At 47.8% G+C, this 15,756-nt stretch overlaps 1 protein-coding gene across 2 annotated transcripts; it reads left to right on the forward strand.

Moving 5' to 3' along the window:
* The first annotated feature begins 1,331 nt into the window (after window positions 1-1,331).
* CD3E (CD3 epsilon subunit of T-cell receptor complex) lies at window positions 1,332-15,485 on the forward strand. Of its 2 annotated transcripts, none has more exons than XM_073320840.1 (7): window positions 1,332-1,412; window positions 2,179-2,295; window positions 3,839-3,862; window positions 10,690-10,893; window positions 11,948-12,100; window positions 12,919-12,965; window positions 13,374-15,485. In XM_073320840.1, the coding sequence occupies exons 2-7, from the start codon at window positions 2,247-2,249 to the stop codon at window positions 13,428-13,430; spliced, it is 534 nt and encodes a 177-aa protein (XP_073176941.1). In that variant the 5' UTR covers window positions 1,332-1,412; window positions 2,179-2,246; the 3' UTR covers window positions 13,431-15,485. The 2 variants fall into 2 exon arrangements, with proteins under 2 accessions (XP_073176941.1, XP_073176940.1); XM_073320839.1 differs by lacking the exon at window positions 1,332-1,412 and adding an exon at window positions 1,993-2,062.
* Window positions 15,486-15,756: the final 271 nt, after the last annotated feature.

The raw sequence follows: 15,756 nt of genomic DNA on the forward strand, positions 1-15,756 counted from the left end.
ATCCTGCACTAGGGACAATGTCTACTGGATGCAGCGTTCTCCTCCCCCTCTGTGTGCTCGTTCATCAATGATCATTTTATCAGCACCAGATATATGGATGCACTTTGGGGAAGCTTCATTTAAAGCATCAGCCAGGACATTTCACTTGTAGCTGGCTCAACCGTGTTCTCCAGTCTCCCTTCTTTTGGAAGCGGGGGCGGTCCCTGCTTCCATGGACAGGGTTATTGGCAGCTGGAGTGAGGAGTCACTGAGGGTCTGATCTGATTAGGGTTGCCAAGTTTGGTTGAATGTATTCCTGGAGGTTTCATCACCTGACATGATCTTTAATCAAAGATTAATCTTTAATTCCTGGAGACTCCCAGACAATTCTGGATGGTTGGCAACCCTAGATTCGATGTTTATCCCCTTCCCCTGCCCTGCCTCAGGCACCATAGGGCTGTCACTAGGAGATCCAGCTGAATCATATGCATAGACAACAGGGAATTGAGGGAGCTAAAAACCAAAATCTATTTCGGGGTTGCATTAGTAAATAAAGGAAACACTGTGTTTGGAACAGAAGTTTCTTTATCTCACTTTGTTAAAAATGAACAAATTTAATCTGGTACAAAACTGCTCATTGGAGCGCTATTCAAGAGCTATTAGTATATTATTTTTTAACTCTAGCCTCAAAATACAAAACTTATCTACACCCCCATGCATGACCAGGGCCCAAGTTTGTTGCTTTTCTGCTCCCAGCCAGGAGCTGCCGCTCTGTTAGTCACGAACTCCACCCCTAGAGGGAGAAGAGCCGCTATCCCCAGCTCATGCTGAACTTTCCGGTGTGACGAACAAGGTACATCTTCTCATTCTGTAATCAGCCGGCAGGCCAGGAGCTGGGGAAATGGACACAGAGCCCTGCCCCACCACATCACAGCTCAGCATTATAACTAACTATTTATTTACTTCTGGCACAGGCCACCATACACGGGGTTCTTTAGAGGCGGAAACCTTGCTCCAAGGAGCGTGTCTGTCTAAAGACAGACCGGCCAATAGACAGGCCTTGGGAAGGTGTATATATGGTTACGGTAGTCTCAGGTAATTCCTCCAGCTCTAGCAGCAAATAGCGTGGAGGGTAAGTGGCCTCTCCAGTGCAGACAGGGAGAACGTTCTACCCACAGGGACAGCGTGGCAGGAAGCCCAGAGATGTCCGGGTGAGAAGCTGACGCAGGCCGTGAGACAAAGATGGTTCCAAATCAGGCCTGCAGTGACTGAACACCACCACATGGCTCCTTGGTGTCTGGTGAGAAATAAAATTGGTAGGTGCAATCCAGTCCCTAGTGGCTTCCCTACCACAAAAACACCGTCACAGCTGGCACCCAGGCTGGCAGAGGGGCCTCGAGCAGAGTAAATCCAGCACCAAAGCCTCAGAATTAGTGAGTTACTCCATTTAATTTTGTTCTGATCTGTTTCTTGGTTCCAGGCATGTTATTCAGCTCCCCTTTACTGAGGTTTCTCTCTGCAGTTCCGTACCCCACTTGTCACCACAGCACTTGAACACCTGTTTCTTTGTATTATTGTCACCATTGTTGGTGTGGTTTTTTTGCAATAGCACCAAGGGGCAGGAATCAAAGTGCTAGGCACCGTACAAACCCATAGCTTAGGCAGAGGCAGCCCCTGCCCTGAAGAGCTTACAGGCTATTTTATGCTCGTTGCACAAGGTGTGTTTGTCTGCCGCTGGCTGTTGCATTTCTTGCAGCCTGTCTAGTGGTTATGTTTGTTGCAGTCACTTTGCTAAATTAACTGTAACATTTTGAACTTAACTCAGAAAATATTGTTTAAAAATGGTGGGAGACTCTGAAAGCAAATCTGTTGGGGCCAGGTTGTGTGTGCTCCTTTCTCCAGAACACTCTCTGGGCTGGCCTGAGAGTCACCGAGGTGCTTGCAGCACCAGCAGCCCCCTCGTGTTCTCAGTGACACTCGGAAATGTAGGCATCTCGAGCCTCCGCACTTCCTGGCAGGTTTTTTTTTTTTATCATAGACATCTGCTGTCTCTCTGAGCTGCTTGCATGTTATGCTGGAAACAGTGAGTCTCCTCCGTGCGCCGCTGAACTGATTGTTAGATCCAATTCTGGGAAACAATCCCAGGCCTCTTTCTCATAAACAGAAACTTGAAAGCTCCTGTGTTCTTACTTTTTGCAGAGCCAGACTGGGTGATGCCAATCTGATTGGAAAGGACAGAAAAGAGAGGGAGTGCGGGGAACGCCAGGATGAAGCTAGAGCTTGCTCTGCCTGTTTTGGGGCTTCTGCTCTGTGTGGGTGAGTACAGATGTCTAGAGACCACCAGGTATCAGAAAAGTGACCCCCAAGGGCTCAGGCAAGGAGGGTATTGGCGTGCCGATGGACATCGCGGAGCACCAGCAACTAGGTGTTCTTACACAGCCACAAAGACTCACAGTAAAACTGAAGTTGCCATTTGCTGATGAGAAATGTACCCCCACTAGCAGTGACGTGAGGGGCAATGGAGCAAGGAATCACACCCTGCAGAATCAGAGCAGTCGAGAGAGAGGGAATTGAGGCACTTCATTCTATATTCTTTTTTAAAAGAGAAGTCAGTTGCTGAGAAGATCCTCGTTATTTATCAGCAAATTCAATAAACTCCCAAGCCCTCACCAATGGTCTGAACAGGCTGGTGAAGGGTACGGGAAGGGCAGTGCTTTGGGCAGCAGGGTGCTCTGGAATCTGGACTCCCCTGTCCTACTGCTTGCTGTTATATTAAATCGCTGTGTGCTCTTGGGCCCGTCGCTTCACTCTCTAGATCTCAGCTTCACAATGGGTAAAGCAGGGATAATAGTATCCCCTGAATATTGTCAGGGTTAACTGATTAGTGTGTGTTGAGGTAACCAGATGAAAGACAAAGCATGTGTAAGTGTTATCACTAGATCAATATGCTCATTGGGAAATGGGCAAAAGAAATTTAAAAATAAACTCTGGAGCCACTCTGCCCGTGAGCGGCAAACGCCAGTTGCTGGCTTTGATGTAAACTGAAAGAGTTCGGGTTCTCTTTGGCCATGATCAGTTTGTGTTACTGCACCTGTATTTATTCCGTCTGTCTAAAACAAAGTTCTGTGTGGGGATAAAGCAGCTGATCACCCTGAGGACTGTTACAGGACTGGAAATATCCCCTATGAATTCATTGGTGCTGTTTACACTGGCTTGAAAAATCAGCTAAAATTAATTGTCAAGTAACCATTTTTAGTGCCATCCAAGCAGGATCGTGCGCCTGCAGAGACCAGAGAGGCACATGGAGAAACAGGATTGATCACTGGTGTATGGCCAGCTAAAATAAACGGTGCCACACTGGTGTTCTGACACTGATTTGTAGTACAAAGGGAACAGTGTAGGAACCAACTGACATTAGGGGAAAGAGAGAAAGTTTCTATTTTTGTTACAAAATCAAAGACTGGGGGGCAGCAAAGGACAGAAGGAATTACAGACCTGGAGGCAGGGGTGGGGGGATTAGAGCAAGTGCCCAGTCTTCTAAGTAGCTCCTTGGGTTTTGAAGGGTTTTTTAGCCTCCAACACTATTTCCTGCCTTCATCCCCATCCCATCTTTGTCTGTGTTTCTAGGATTGGGAAGTTTGATAACATGGATTTAAAACATGAATGCTGTTGGGACTGTTTTCCAATGCCTGCATGGAACCCAGGAGTTTGGCTTTCAAAGCAGCATTATTATTGATTAGTGTTTTGTGTTTACTTCTTAGAGGCAGATTGTTACTAATAAGGGAAAGGATATTTTTAAAGAGATGAACCAAGGAGAGAGGCAGATTTGCTAATAGCGTTTGTTGTTTTCCTTTTGCAGCTGACACCGTGGCGCAGGAGAACCGTAAGTTGATTTTACCATCAATGTTTTTAGCCATAATAAACATCTCAAAAGTGCTGCTGCTAATATTGACCCTCCCATTTCTAACCGCTCAGCGAGAATCTAAGGAATGGGGCGTCTTTAACCACTAAAAGCATATGCCCATTTATCTAAGCGCCCGTATGAGTGTGAGCATGCAAGTGTGGTCTGGGCCTAACCCAGAACCCACTGAAGTCAAGGGGAGTCTTTCCATTGATTCCAATGGGCCCTGAGCCAGCCCCTACCTGTGTGTCTGTCTCTCTGTGTGTCGGATCATAGAGAATGTCTTTACTTCTTCTTTTTAAAGATACAGATCCAGAAAACTATACCTGCATACTGGGTTCCACCTGGCTCCTTTGCAGTCAGTCGGGGTGTCTTATTATTAACAATAGTTACTGAGTTTCCCCACCTGTAACATGGGGATACTGATTCTGATCTGCGTAAAGCACTTTGAGAGCTACAGAGGAAAAAGCAAGGTATTATATTATATAATAGTGGCATTTGGGTGGCACCCAGGCCGTATTTAGGAGCAGGGTCGCAATCGGTTTGTGTTACTGCCCCTGTATTTATTCCCCTTCTCTAAAACAACGTTCTGTGGGGGGATAAAGCAGCCGATCACCTTCGCCTCTAATCAATGGTTTTGTCTGTGGGATTTCATCTCTGTAGCTTTAGTGAGAGTGAGCTCCCAGCCTCTGTAAAGCAAGTGCTGGCTAAAACCATACACGAGGACAGGGTAATCACCGATGGGAACACGGATCTTTCTTTTATTGGCTTATGCACCTTTCTTTTGTCTAGTGTCTCTGGTACACACTGTGGGTCTGATTCTGACCCGCTCCCTAGCACTGTTTTAACGTGGCTGTAGCTTCAGGATTTCAGTGGAGTTCCTCACACTCACAAATTGCTCTACAGAGTTAAACAAAACCATTTCTAACCTAAGGCCCTGATCCTGCAGCAGGCAAACCCATGCAACCACGCAGAGCCCTGCAGTTCTCATTGCAGGCTCGGGGCCCAGACCCCCAGGAGCCTCTGTCTCTGTGCTGCACCGTCGCTGTGTCATTGCATGTACACCTTGCAATTAACCAGATCATTTCTTTTCACAGCAACCAGGCACCTCATTTCCGCTTTCCACTTTGAAAAGGGCAGCCGGGGGGACGCAGCTTTGGTTTAAAATAACGTTGCCTCACTAATCTGCTTTAGCCACCTCCGCATTTCTAAAGCATCCCACAAGCGTGGTGCAATTCAAAACCTCTCCCAAGGGAGGGCTAAACTGCAAGGAGACGCATTTCAGTTTGGTGACTGTTATAGGACCGGAAATATCCCCTATCAGTTCATTGGTGCTGTTTACACTGACTTGAAAAATCAGCTAAAATTAATGGTTAAGTAATCATTTTTAGTGCCATCCAAGCAGGATCACGCGCCTGCAGAGACCAGAGAGGCACATGGAGAAACAGGATTGATCACTGGTGTATGGCCAGCTAAAATAAACGGTGCCACACTGGTGTTCTGACACTGTGATTTGTGGTACAAAGGGAACAGTGTAGGAACCAAAGAGAGAAAGTTTCCGTTTTTGTTACAAAATCAAAGACTGGGGGGGCAGCAAAGGACAGAAGGAATTACAGACCTGGAAGCAGTGGTGGGGGGATTAGAGCAAGTGCCCAGTCTTCTAAGTAGCTCCTTGGGTTTTTTAGCCTCCAACACTATTTCCTGCCTTCATCCCCATCCCATCTTTGTCTGTGTTTCTAGGATTGGGAAGTTTGATAACATGGATTTAAAACATGAATGCTGTTGGGACTGTTTTCCAATGTCTGCATGGCACCCAGGAGTTTGGCTTTCAAAGCAGCATTATTATTGATTAGTGTTTTGTGTTTACTTCTTAGAGGCAGATTGTTACTAATAAGGGAAAGGATATTTTTAAAGAGATGAACCAAGGAGAGAGGCAGATTTGCTAATAGCGTTTGTTGTTTTCCTTTTGCAGCTGACACCGTGGTGTGGAAGAACCATAAGTTGATTTTACCATCAATGTTTTTAGCCATAATAAACATCTCAAAAGTGCTGCTGCTAATATTGACCCTCCCATTTCTAACCGCTCAGCGAGAATCTAAGGAATGGGGCGTCTTTAACCACTAAAAGCATATGCCCATTTATCTAAGCGCCCGTATGAGTGTGAGCATGCAAGTGTGGTCTGGGCCTAACCCAGAAGCCACTGAAGTCAAGGGGAGTCTTTCCATTGATTCCAATGGGCCCTGAGCCAGCCCCTACCTGTGTGTCTGTCTCTCTGTGTGTAGGATCATAGAGAATGTCTTTACTTCTTCTTTTTAAAAATACAGATCCAGAAAACTATACCTGCATACTGGGTTCCACCTGGCTCCTTTGCAGTCAGTCGGGGTGTCTTATTATTAACAACAGTTACTGAATTTCCCCACCTGTAACATGGGGATACTGATTCTGATCTGCGTAAAGCACTTTGAGAGCTACAGAGGAAAGAGCTAAGTATTATATTATATAATAGTGGCACTGGGGTGGCACCCAGGTCGTATTTAGGAGCAGAACCCTCTTGGGCTGTGCTCAGCACATACGCATAGGACACCAGTCTCTGCCCTGACTAGCTCACAGTCTAAGAACAGTGTCACAGCTGACTCAGATGGGTAGACAATGGGGTGAATTATTTCCCCTTTTTCCATTTGCATTTTTCCCCTGGGGCAGCAGTCGCACTCACTCTCTTTCCAACTTTAATTTTTCTCCATCTAATTCCGGTCCACGGGCAAACAATCTCTCCCCAGCCCCATTTACCTGTGCCCCGCCCACAGTCCATTTTCACTAATCAGAGCTATTCCACGCAGTGTGCATGCTTCTGAAATCTACATTCCGATTGGCCAGTGAGCTGGAAAAGGTGGTTTCTGGGATTGAGAAGGTTTACATAAGAATGGCCATACTGGGTCAGACCAAAGATCCATCTAGCCCAGCGTCCTGTCTTCCAACAGTGGCCAATGCCAGGTGCTTCAAAGGGAATTAACAGAACAGGGCAATTATCAAGCGATCCATCCCCTGTCGCCCACTCCCAACTTCTGGCAAAGAGAGGCTCAGGATACTATTCCTTCCCATCCTGGCTAATAGCCATTGATGGACCTATCCTCCATGAACTTATCTAGCTCTCTTTTTGAACCCTGTTATAGTCTTGGCCTTCATAACATCCTCTGGCAAGGAGTTCTACAGGTTGACTGTGCATTGTGTGAAAAAAATACTTCCTGTTGTTTGTTTTAAACTTGCTGCCTCTTTGTTTCATTTGGTGACCCTTAGTTCTTGTGTTATGAGAAGGAGTAAATCACACTTCCTTATTTACTTTCTCCACACCAGTCATGATTATATAGACCTCTATCATATCCTCCCTTAGTCATCTTTTTTCGAAACTGAAGAGTCCCAGTCTTTTTAATCTCTCTTCATACAGAAGCTGTTCCATATCCATAATCATTTTTGTTGCCCTTTTCTGAACCTTTTTACAATTCCAATATATCTTTTTGTGAGATACAGCGACCACATCTGCACACAGTATTCAAGATGCGGGCATACCATGGATTTATATAGAGGCAACATGAGATTTTCTGTCTTATCTATCCCTTTCTTAATGATTCCCAATGTTCTGTTTGCTTTTTTGACTGCCACTGTGCATTGAGTGAATGTTTTCAGAGAACTATCCACAATGACTCCTAGATCTCTTTCTTGAGTGGTAACAGCTAATTTAGACCCCATCATTTTATGCATATAGTTGGGATTATGTTTTCCAGTGTTCATTACTTTTCATTTATCAGCCTTGAATTTCATCAGCCATTTTGTTGCCCAGTCACCCAGTTTTGAGAGATCCCCTTGTCCACATGCTTGTTGACCCCCTCAAACAATTCTAGTAGATTAGTGAGGCATGGTTTCCCTTTACAAAAGCCATGTTGACTATTGCCCAACAAATTATGTTCATCTATGTGTCTGACAATTTTGTTCTTTAGTGTAGTTTCAACCAGTTTGCCCAGTACTGAAGTTAAGCTTACCAGCCTGTAATTGCCAGGGTCACCTCTGGAGCCCTTTTTAAAAATCGGCATCATATTAGCTATCCTCCAGTCATTTGGTACAGAAGCTGATTTAAATGATAGGCTACAGATGAGAGTTAGTAGTCCTGCAATTTCACCTTTGAGTTCCTTCAGAACTCTTGGGTGAATACCATCTGGTCCTGGTGACTTATTACTGTTAATCAATTTGTTCCTCTAATACACCTCAATTTGGGACAGTTCCTCAGATTTTTCCCCTAAAAAGAATGGCTCAGGTTTAGGAATCTTCTTCACATCCTCAACCGTGAAGGCCAATTAAAAGAATTAATTTAGTTTCTCTGCAATGACCTTATCATCCCTGAGTGCTCCTTTAGCATCTCGATCATCCAGTGGCCCCACAGGTTGTTTAGCAGGCTTCCTGCTTCTGATGTACTTAGAATTTTGTTTGCTATTACTTTTTGAGTCTTTGGCTACCTGTTCTTTAAATTCTTTTTTGGCCTTCCTAATTATATTTTTACACTTCATTTGACAGAGTTTATGCTCCTTTCTATTTTCCTCACTAGGATTTAACTTCCACTTTTTAAAAGGATGCCTTTCTGCCTCTCACTGCTTCTTTTGCTTTGTTGTTTAGCCATAGTGGCTCTTTTTTGGTTCTCTATGTTTTTTAATTTGGGGTATACATTTAAGTTGAGCCTCTCTTATGGTGTCTTTTTAAAAAGTTTCCATGCAGCTTGCAGGGATTGTACTTTTGGTGCTGTACCTTTTAATTTCTTTCAGAGTGATAGCCATGTTAGTCTGTATCAGCAAAAAGAACAAGGAGTCCCTGTGGCACCTTAGAGGCTAACAAATTTATTTGGGCATAAGCTTTCATGGGCTAAAATCCACTTCATCAGATGCACACAGTGGAAAATACAGTAGGAAGATATATATATGTGTGTGGAGATAGATATCTATCTATCTATATATATATACACACACACAGAGAGAACATGAAAAAATGGGGGTTGCCGTACCAACTCTAACGAGACTAATCAATTAAGGAGGGCTATTATCAGCAGGAGAAAAAAAACTTTTGTAGTGATAGTCAGGGTGGCCCATTTCAAACTGTTGACAAGAAGGTGTGAGTAACAGTAGGTGAAAAATTAGCATGGGGAAGTAGTTTTTAGTTTGTGTAATTTCTCTTTAACTAATCTCCTCATTTTTGTGTAGCTCCCCTTTCTGAAATTAAATACTACAGCGTTGGGCCACTGTGGTGTTTCCCCAGCCACAGGGATGTTAAATTTAATTATATTGTGGTCACTATCACCAAGTGGTCCAGCTATATTCACCTTTTGGACCTGATCCTGTGCTCCACTTAGGACTAAATCAAAAATTGCCTCTCCCTTGTGAGTTCCAGGACTAGCTGCTCCAAGAAGCAGTCATTTAAGGTGTCAAGAAACTTTCTCTTGATCCATTCTGAGATTGTATGTACTGTGGCAAGACCACCAATGTTAATATGATGGGTCCTGCGCTTTTCTTGGCAGAGGGGCTAAGATACCACCCCTTGCCCTTGGGCCACTGAGGTCCCAGATAGTGGCCCAGGAAGGTGGTAGAGGAGGGAAGCAGGGGAGGGATCTGGGTTTGCTCCTCACTCTGAGCCTGAGCCCCAGCCCCTGCGGCTTCTTACCCTCTTCCCCCTTGGGTGGGAACCTTTGGCCCTTAGATGTTGGGAGATGAAGTCTCCCTCCCCTACTGGGGCAGGGTCTGCCTTACTTCAGTTGTTTTTGTTTTCCAATCACTCCCCTCTATTCTCCTTCCTCCTCCTCCCATGACTACCTGAAGCAGGGAGTTTTATTAGGTTCCTGACAGGGCTTAATTGACTACAGGTACTCCAATTAACCTGTAGCAACCCTCCCTAGTCTACAGGGAAGCACACCTTAATTAGCCTAAGGCTTATATATTTCCCCTCTACCAGTGCTCTCTGGCTCTTCTGTATCAGAGTACCCAGTCAATATGGGGATAGTTGAAATCCCCTATTATTATTTAGTTTTTTATTTTAATAGCTTTTCTAATCTTCCTGAGCATTTCAGTCACTATTACCATCCTGGTCAGGTGGTCTGTAATATATCCCTACTGCTATATTCTTATTATTTGAGCATGGAATTACTATCCATAAAGATTCTATAGTACAGTTTGGTTATGTTCATCTATGTGTCTGACAATTTTGTTTTTTACTGTAGTTTCAGCCAGTTTTCTCGGTTCTGAAGTCAGGCTTACAGGCCTGTAATTGCCATGGTCATCTCTGGAGCCCTTTTTAAAAATTGGTGTTACATGAGCTCTCCTCCTCCAGTCATTTGGTACAGAAGCTGATTCCAGCAAGGTTTATTCAGTGCTTAAAGTGGTCTGAGAAAAGATTGGGGCATCTATCACAATCCCAGACAAAATCAGCGTTCGTGCGCAAGAGAGACAATTCCCAGTTCAACTTTGTGAGTCCACTGATTACATAATAATGGTGATCAGTTAGCTCATGAAGCCATTGCTTGTGAATGCGAAGAGTGTTATGCACTACTACTTCCCCCGAACTAATAACTAGGTGAGAGGTTTTCCATTTAACCCAACGATCCCATTCCCAAAGTCCCTCCGAGAGACAAGGCAGTGCTCAAAGTGAGCCCTCAGTGACACAGCTCCATGGTTAATTATATTTTTGCTGCGTCTGGGACCCCCTTGTCCTGCCCATTTTAAGCACTGGTTTTACTGAATACCTCTGTGTTTCTGTTGTTCTTTCTTCCCCTTTTGCAGCAATCACGGTGGTGATCTCTAAGACCAAGGTGACTCTCACTTGCCCCTTTGAAGAAGGTGTAATATGGAAAAAAGAGGGACAGAAGCTAAACAATGCACATCCTATCTATGAGATTGAGGAGTACGAGAGTTCCAAGCACGACGGGGAGTATGCATGTGAGGCCAACAACGAACCCACCAAACTTCTTCACCTGAAGGCCAAAGGTAAATGGGAGAGAGCGCCTCTTCCATGCGAATAAGCAGGCACATGAGATGTCATGGGACGCTACAGAGGCTAGCGATTAACTCTGTGACCTTATTGCCTGAAAGATTCACATGCCATAACGTACTCAGAGGCCTGATTTTCAGAGGCGCTGCTGGGACTGACTTCGACACTCAGCTGCTCTGAGGTCCAGGCGGCCCCCCATGAACACTGCAATTCCATGGGGCACTGTTCAAAAGAGTATGTGTTTGCCATGGGATGTGTGGCTAAGTTACCGCTCTCTGCACTGTTGTGTGGTGTGCTTTGCCCTTGCTGTGTCCTCCATCCCAGAGGTGGTTGCATTTCAAAGGCGCTTTACACGCCTAGCTTGGGAGCTGCTTTGGGATGGGAGAGGCTGTATAAATGTGAAACTATTATCTCTCCCCAAGACCAGTGACCTTTCATGGGCTTCAGAGAATCCTGAACCTTCAGGATCTTGGCAGGAGACTCCAGGTCTGGAGGCTTGGAGAGGGCACAGTTCGGTTTCCCCAGGCTCCCTTGGAAACTGAATCAATTCTCCTCCATTCTGACAAAGCTTCTTGCAGCCCATGCGCTGTCTCGGGTGTCTGAGGAGCTGCTCAGGGAACCCGAGAATCCCTGCGCTCTTTCCGGCACAGACAGAAAGGGCTGGGGGTGGGGGGAGCATGGAATGAGCTGTTACAACCCGGGGATGTTTGCACCCTGCTGCCAGGGGCCATGCAGAAAAACGAGGGGACATTTCAGTCACTGACCGCTCCAGCCACCCCAGAGGTGTTGGCAGGGTGAGGCGTGTGTAGGGGGGAACAGAAAGGTCTCTCACTTCCCCCTTCACTTCTCCGCTTACTGTTCTTGCTCCCTTTGTGACGTGCGTGGTCTCCATCCACGCAAAGCAAGTGGGTGAGGTCTGGGCCGGCCAAACATGGGGCATTTACCCGGCAGTGTCTCTGGGCTGGGACTTGTGACTCCCACCTCCTGCGGTCCCCTTGCTCTGCCCTTCTCCCTCTCGCTGAGCCCCTGATCTGTCCCTTCCCACCGCAGTCTGCGAGAGCTGTGAGGAGCTGGATGTCTTGACAGTGGCCGGGGTCATCATCGCAGATCTCCTCATCACCCTCGGGGTGCTGATCCTGGTCTATTACTTCAGCAAAAACCGGAAGGGGCGAGTCGGTAGCAGTGCCGGAGTTCATCCAAGAGGTAAGAGCTGGTTCGAATCTCTCCTGTGAATCAGTCGCGTGAGCACCCTCAACTGGGCTGGGGTCAAGCCCACCTCAGGCTCCTCTTGCTGCTCACCACACCACAGGCTGCCCTTCGTGTGGGGATGGTGCAGCTGCCATTTTGTGCTGAAAGTGCCCCAGCCACAGGACCCGTTGCACAGGGTGTGGTGAAGCCGCCATGAGAGAGGCAAAGGGAGGGTAGGGCAGGCTGGAAGGGCTGGCCTGCTCTAGCCGCCTCCCTGGCAGTATCATGGCACAGCACCCTCAAGCATTCACACCACGACTCAGGCCCTAATCTCAGGGAGTTGGCTTAAAAACCACGAGATTTTATTTAAATGAGAAATGTGGGGGGGTTGTCTCTGCGCCCATCGGTGGGGTCACATTTTTAGGCCTCTCTCTGCAACCAGGAGGGCTAGAAACTGCCTTGTTTTAAAACGGAAGCTGAGATTCTTGTGCAGTCTCTTGATTCCCACAGTGGGGGCACTAAGACGTACACCACAAGTCATCGGCACACCCAAGAGCTGGCGGCGCTGCATTTTGCACCCCGGGCAAAGCGTCCTTTGATTCAGGGGCTGGAGGCCTGTGTCTTGGAGGACAGTCCTGCGTTCTGGGTGTGACAAAGGCCAGGTGCTCAGGGCTGAGGTGTCTCAATTGGGCCCCCAAAATCGGTGGCCATTTTGTGCCCTGTTCCTGAAACACCCACGGAGCCGCGGGGATGAGTCACGCCTGCGAAGCTCTGTGTCTGCACTAAGAATCAGTAGTTTTCCACCTGAATGTTCTCCCTGCTTTGCCTTCTAGGCCAGAAGATGGTGCGCCCCCCGCCTGTGCCAAACCCGGACTATGAGGTAATGGAAACTAAAGGGTGGGGTCCTTCTCTGCTCTTGGCCTTTCCAGAACTGTTGGGATTGGGGTCACAGACTTCTTGGTGGATGATGACAGCTGAGAAATTACAGCATTGGTCCAGCTCCAGGCTTTACCTGGGTGGAGGGGAAGGCGTGACTGAGAGCAGGGCCATGTGTCTTCCTAAGGGTAGTTATTTATCCGTACGACAAGGAGTCATCAACAGAAGGATCATCACAGCATGCAGGGTACAGTGTGCATACCAAGAGCTGCATGCTCCCTGCACCCAAGTCACACCTGGTGGTAGCACTGAGGAGCCCCAGCCCTGGCACAGAGCCCAGTTGTAGAAGGTGCTGTCACTGTGCTATGTTAACACAAGAGCCTGTTGCTCACATCTGCTCCTGTTCCCACAGCCCATCAGGAAGGGTCAGCGGGAAGTGTATGCCGGGCTGCAGTCCAGGGGCTTCTGAATTGCCCTGCAGATGGCAGGTTGGACAAGAGCAGCTAAGGGGCCCCCAGCTTCTGTCCCATGTGATACAGATTCTCTGCAGTCCGTGCTGGGCAGCCGTGCATTCTGGGGACCAGCCCAGCAGCTACAATGGGAGACGCTGCCGCTCCTTGGACACCCTCCTTTCTGCCTTCGATTTGACCCCAGGGAACAGACGCTGACTAAAGAAACAAGAAGAAGAGGTTTTCCCCATTAAATAACCGTAGCTTTCTCCTCTTTGGGCTTCTCCTGGGACTGCTGGGCTCTCCTGATCACCCTTTCCAAACTGCTGGGGAAACCCTTTCACTCTTCAGTTTTATTTATTTCAGTCACATGCTTTGATTTTTCTCTCCAGCACCCTGCGCCTTGATCTCGTCCTGACACTTGGATGGCCTCTTTCCTGCCCAGGGCAAAGAGGGACACGGTCCAGTGTTCTGAGCACCAGCCCAGGAGCCAGGAACACCTGAGCTCTGACCCCAGCTCTGACACTGAGTCTCTCTGTGATTGTGGCTAAGTCCCTCCCCCTCAGCTTCCCCATCTGTATCACTTGGGCAGAGACTCACCCGCTTCCCAGAGATGCGTTAAGTAGTGCATGTAGACCCTCTCGGAGTCCTGGGGCTTGGCTGGCTCTCTCCTGGTCCTCTGGTTTTACATTAGTTCCCATTTCCCTTCCCAGGATAGTAACGATGCTGTCACCACATTCCCTGGGGCTCGAAAGGGAGATGCAATGGTCACTATGGGCCATAAGGCGTAGAAGTGGCCGTGTGCACATCCACCATATTCCTCCTTCAGCCCTGTCCCCATCTAGCTTGTGCTTTGCAGTGTTCTTCTGGCCACCGCTAGCATTCGGGATGTAAGTCCCTGTGCTGCGATCCTTGGGCCCAGGTGGAGTCTGTTAGTCATGCTCACCTGGGCCTGTCTCAGCAGCGACAGAGCAGTTCATTGAAAACACAGCTCTGGCTGCCCTTTCCAGTCATGCTCAGCATGCCTGTCCTTGCTGTGGGGTCACAGACAGCCCCAACACCCCTTTCCGGAGACCTGCCTAGGGGGAAACAGGGCTTGAGCCCTTCCTGGCATCTCTGGGATGGATAAAGTCAGCCTGGAAGGAGGGGATTTAATCATCAGCAGTGGACACCTGGCACCGCCTGGTTTTGCTGGAGGACCTGGTGGTTCTCTCAGGAAGGTGCCATGTATGGGGCCTAAATAGAAGGCGTGTGGACCCTTCAGCACATGCCCCTTCTCCCCCCAGCCTCCTCTAAACGTTGTCACAAAGCAGGTCATCTGTAGGCCCCTCAGTAGGGTGCTTAAGTGGCTGATTGAGTCTTTAACCCTTATTAGTAAATTACAGTAGCACTTGGAAGCCCCAGTCAAGATCTGGGCCCCACCGGGCTGGGTTCTGCCGAGGAGCGTTGTCCCTCCCCAGAGCCATCACTGTCTCAGGGGGACGAGACGCGTGAGAGAGGACTGGCACCGTTTTCCAGTTCCAGAGGAACTGACCTCAGGGCTCCTGACCCCCAGTACCTTAACCACAGGACGTTTTCCCTCTGGAGAAGTCCTATAGAATTTAAGAGCAGCAAAACCCATAGGGCTGTGTAGAAATTAGCCCAAACCATAGAGAACTCCAGACAGAATGAGACCCTTTCCATAGGTTTTTATTTTTACTCAGCCTGTGGAATTCTATAGCAGGGACCCCCATTCCTGTTTCAGTTCTATAGCGTGGGCCAAAACCACATCTAGAAATAGGAGCATTTTCTAGTAACTGTGTGAGGACTTTCCCGGCAGGGCTGTACAAACCCCGTGTTCTGAGTGAGTCTCCTCTGGCTCACCTTGCTCCAACCCCCTTCCTTGCTGCCTCCTCCCTCTTCTGTTTCAGCTCTGGCTCTCAGGCTGCGTCCTGGCTCAATGGTGTCTGTTACCAAGATGGCGAGTTTGTCTGTATTGAGAAAGGCCTGTTTGAACATTTATGATGCAAGTATTTCTAAAAGTGCATTATGCAGTCAATAAACTGGCAGAGCTCTGCCCCTGGATCTGCATGGAAGGGTGTTTCCAATTCATTCTTTAACAACACAACTGTTGCTCAGAGGCCTCTGCGCAGGAAAGACCCGGGACTGCAAAAGCTGCTGGGGTCACCCCTGAGGTGCACTGGCAGCAGTGTACAAAGGCACCCAGGGCTAGGCAGTGCGATGAGGGGTAGACAGCAAACAGGGGAGTGCAATAGCCAGGCTAGAGGAGGGATGTCATCAGCAGAGCTGGGGGTAGGGCTGGAATAGCTGGGGGCTGCAGGTCAGGCCTGGGGCAACATAAACAAG

The sequence above is a fragment of the Lepidochelys kempii genome, chromosome 22 (assembly GCF_965140265.1).
Source record: "Lepidochelys kempii isolate rLepKem1 chromosome 22, rLepKem1.hap2, whole genome shotgun sequence".
NCBI lineage: Eukaryota > Metazoa > Chordata > Testudines > Cheloniidae > Lepidochelys > Lepidochelys kempii.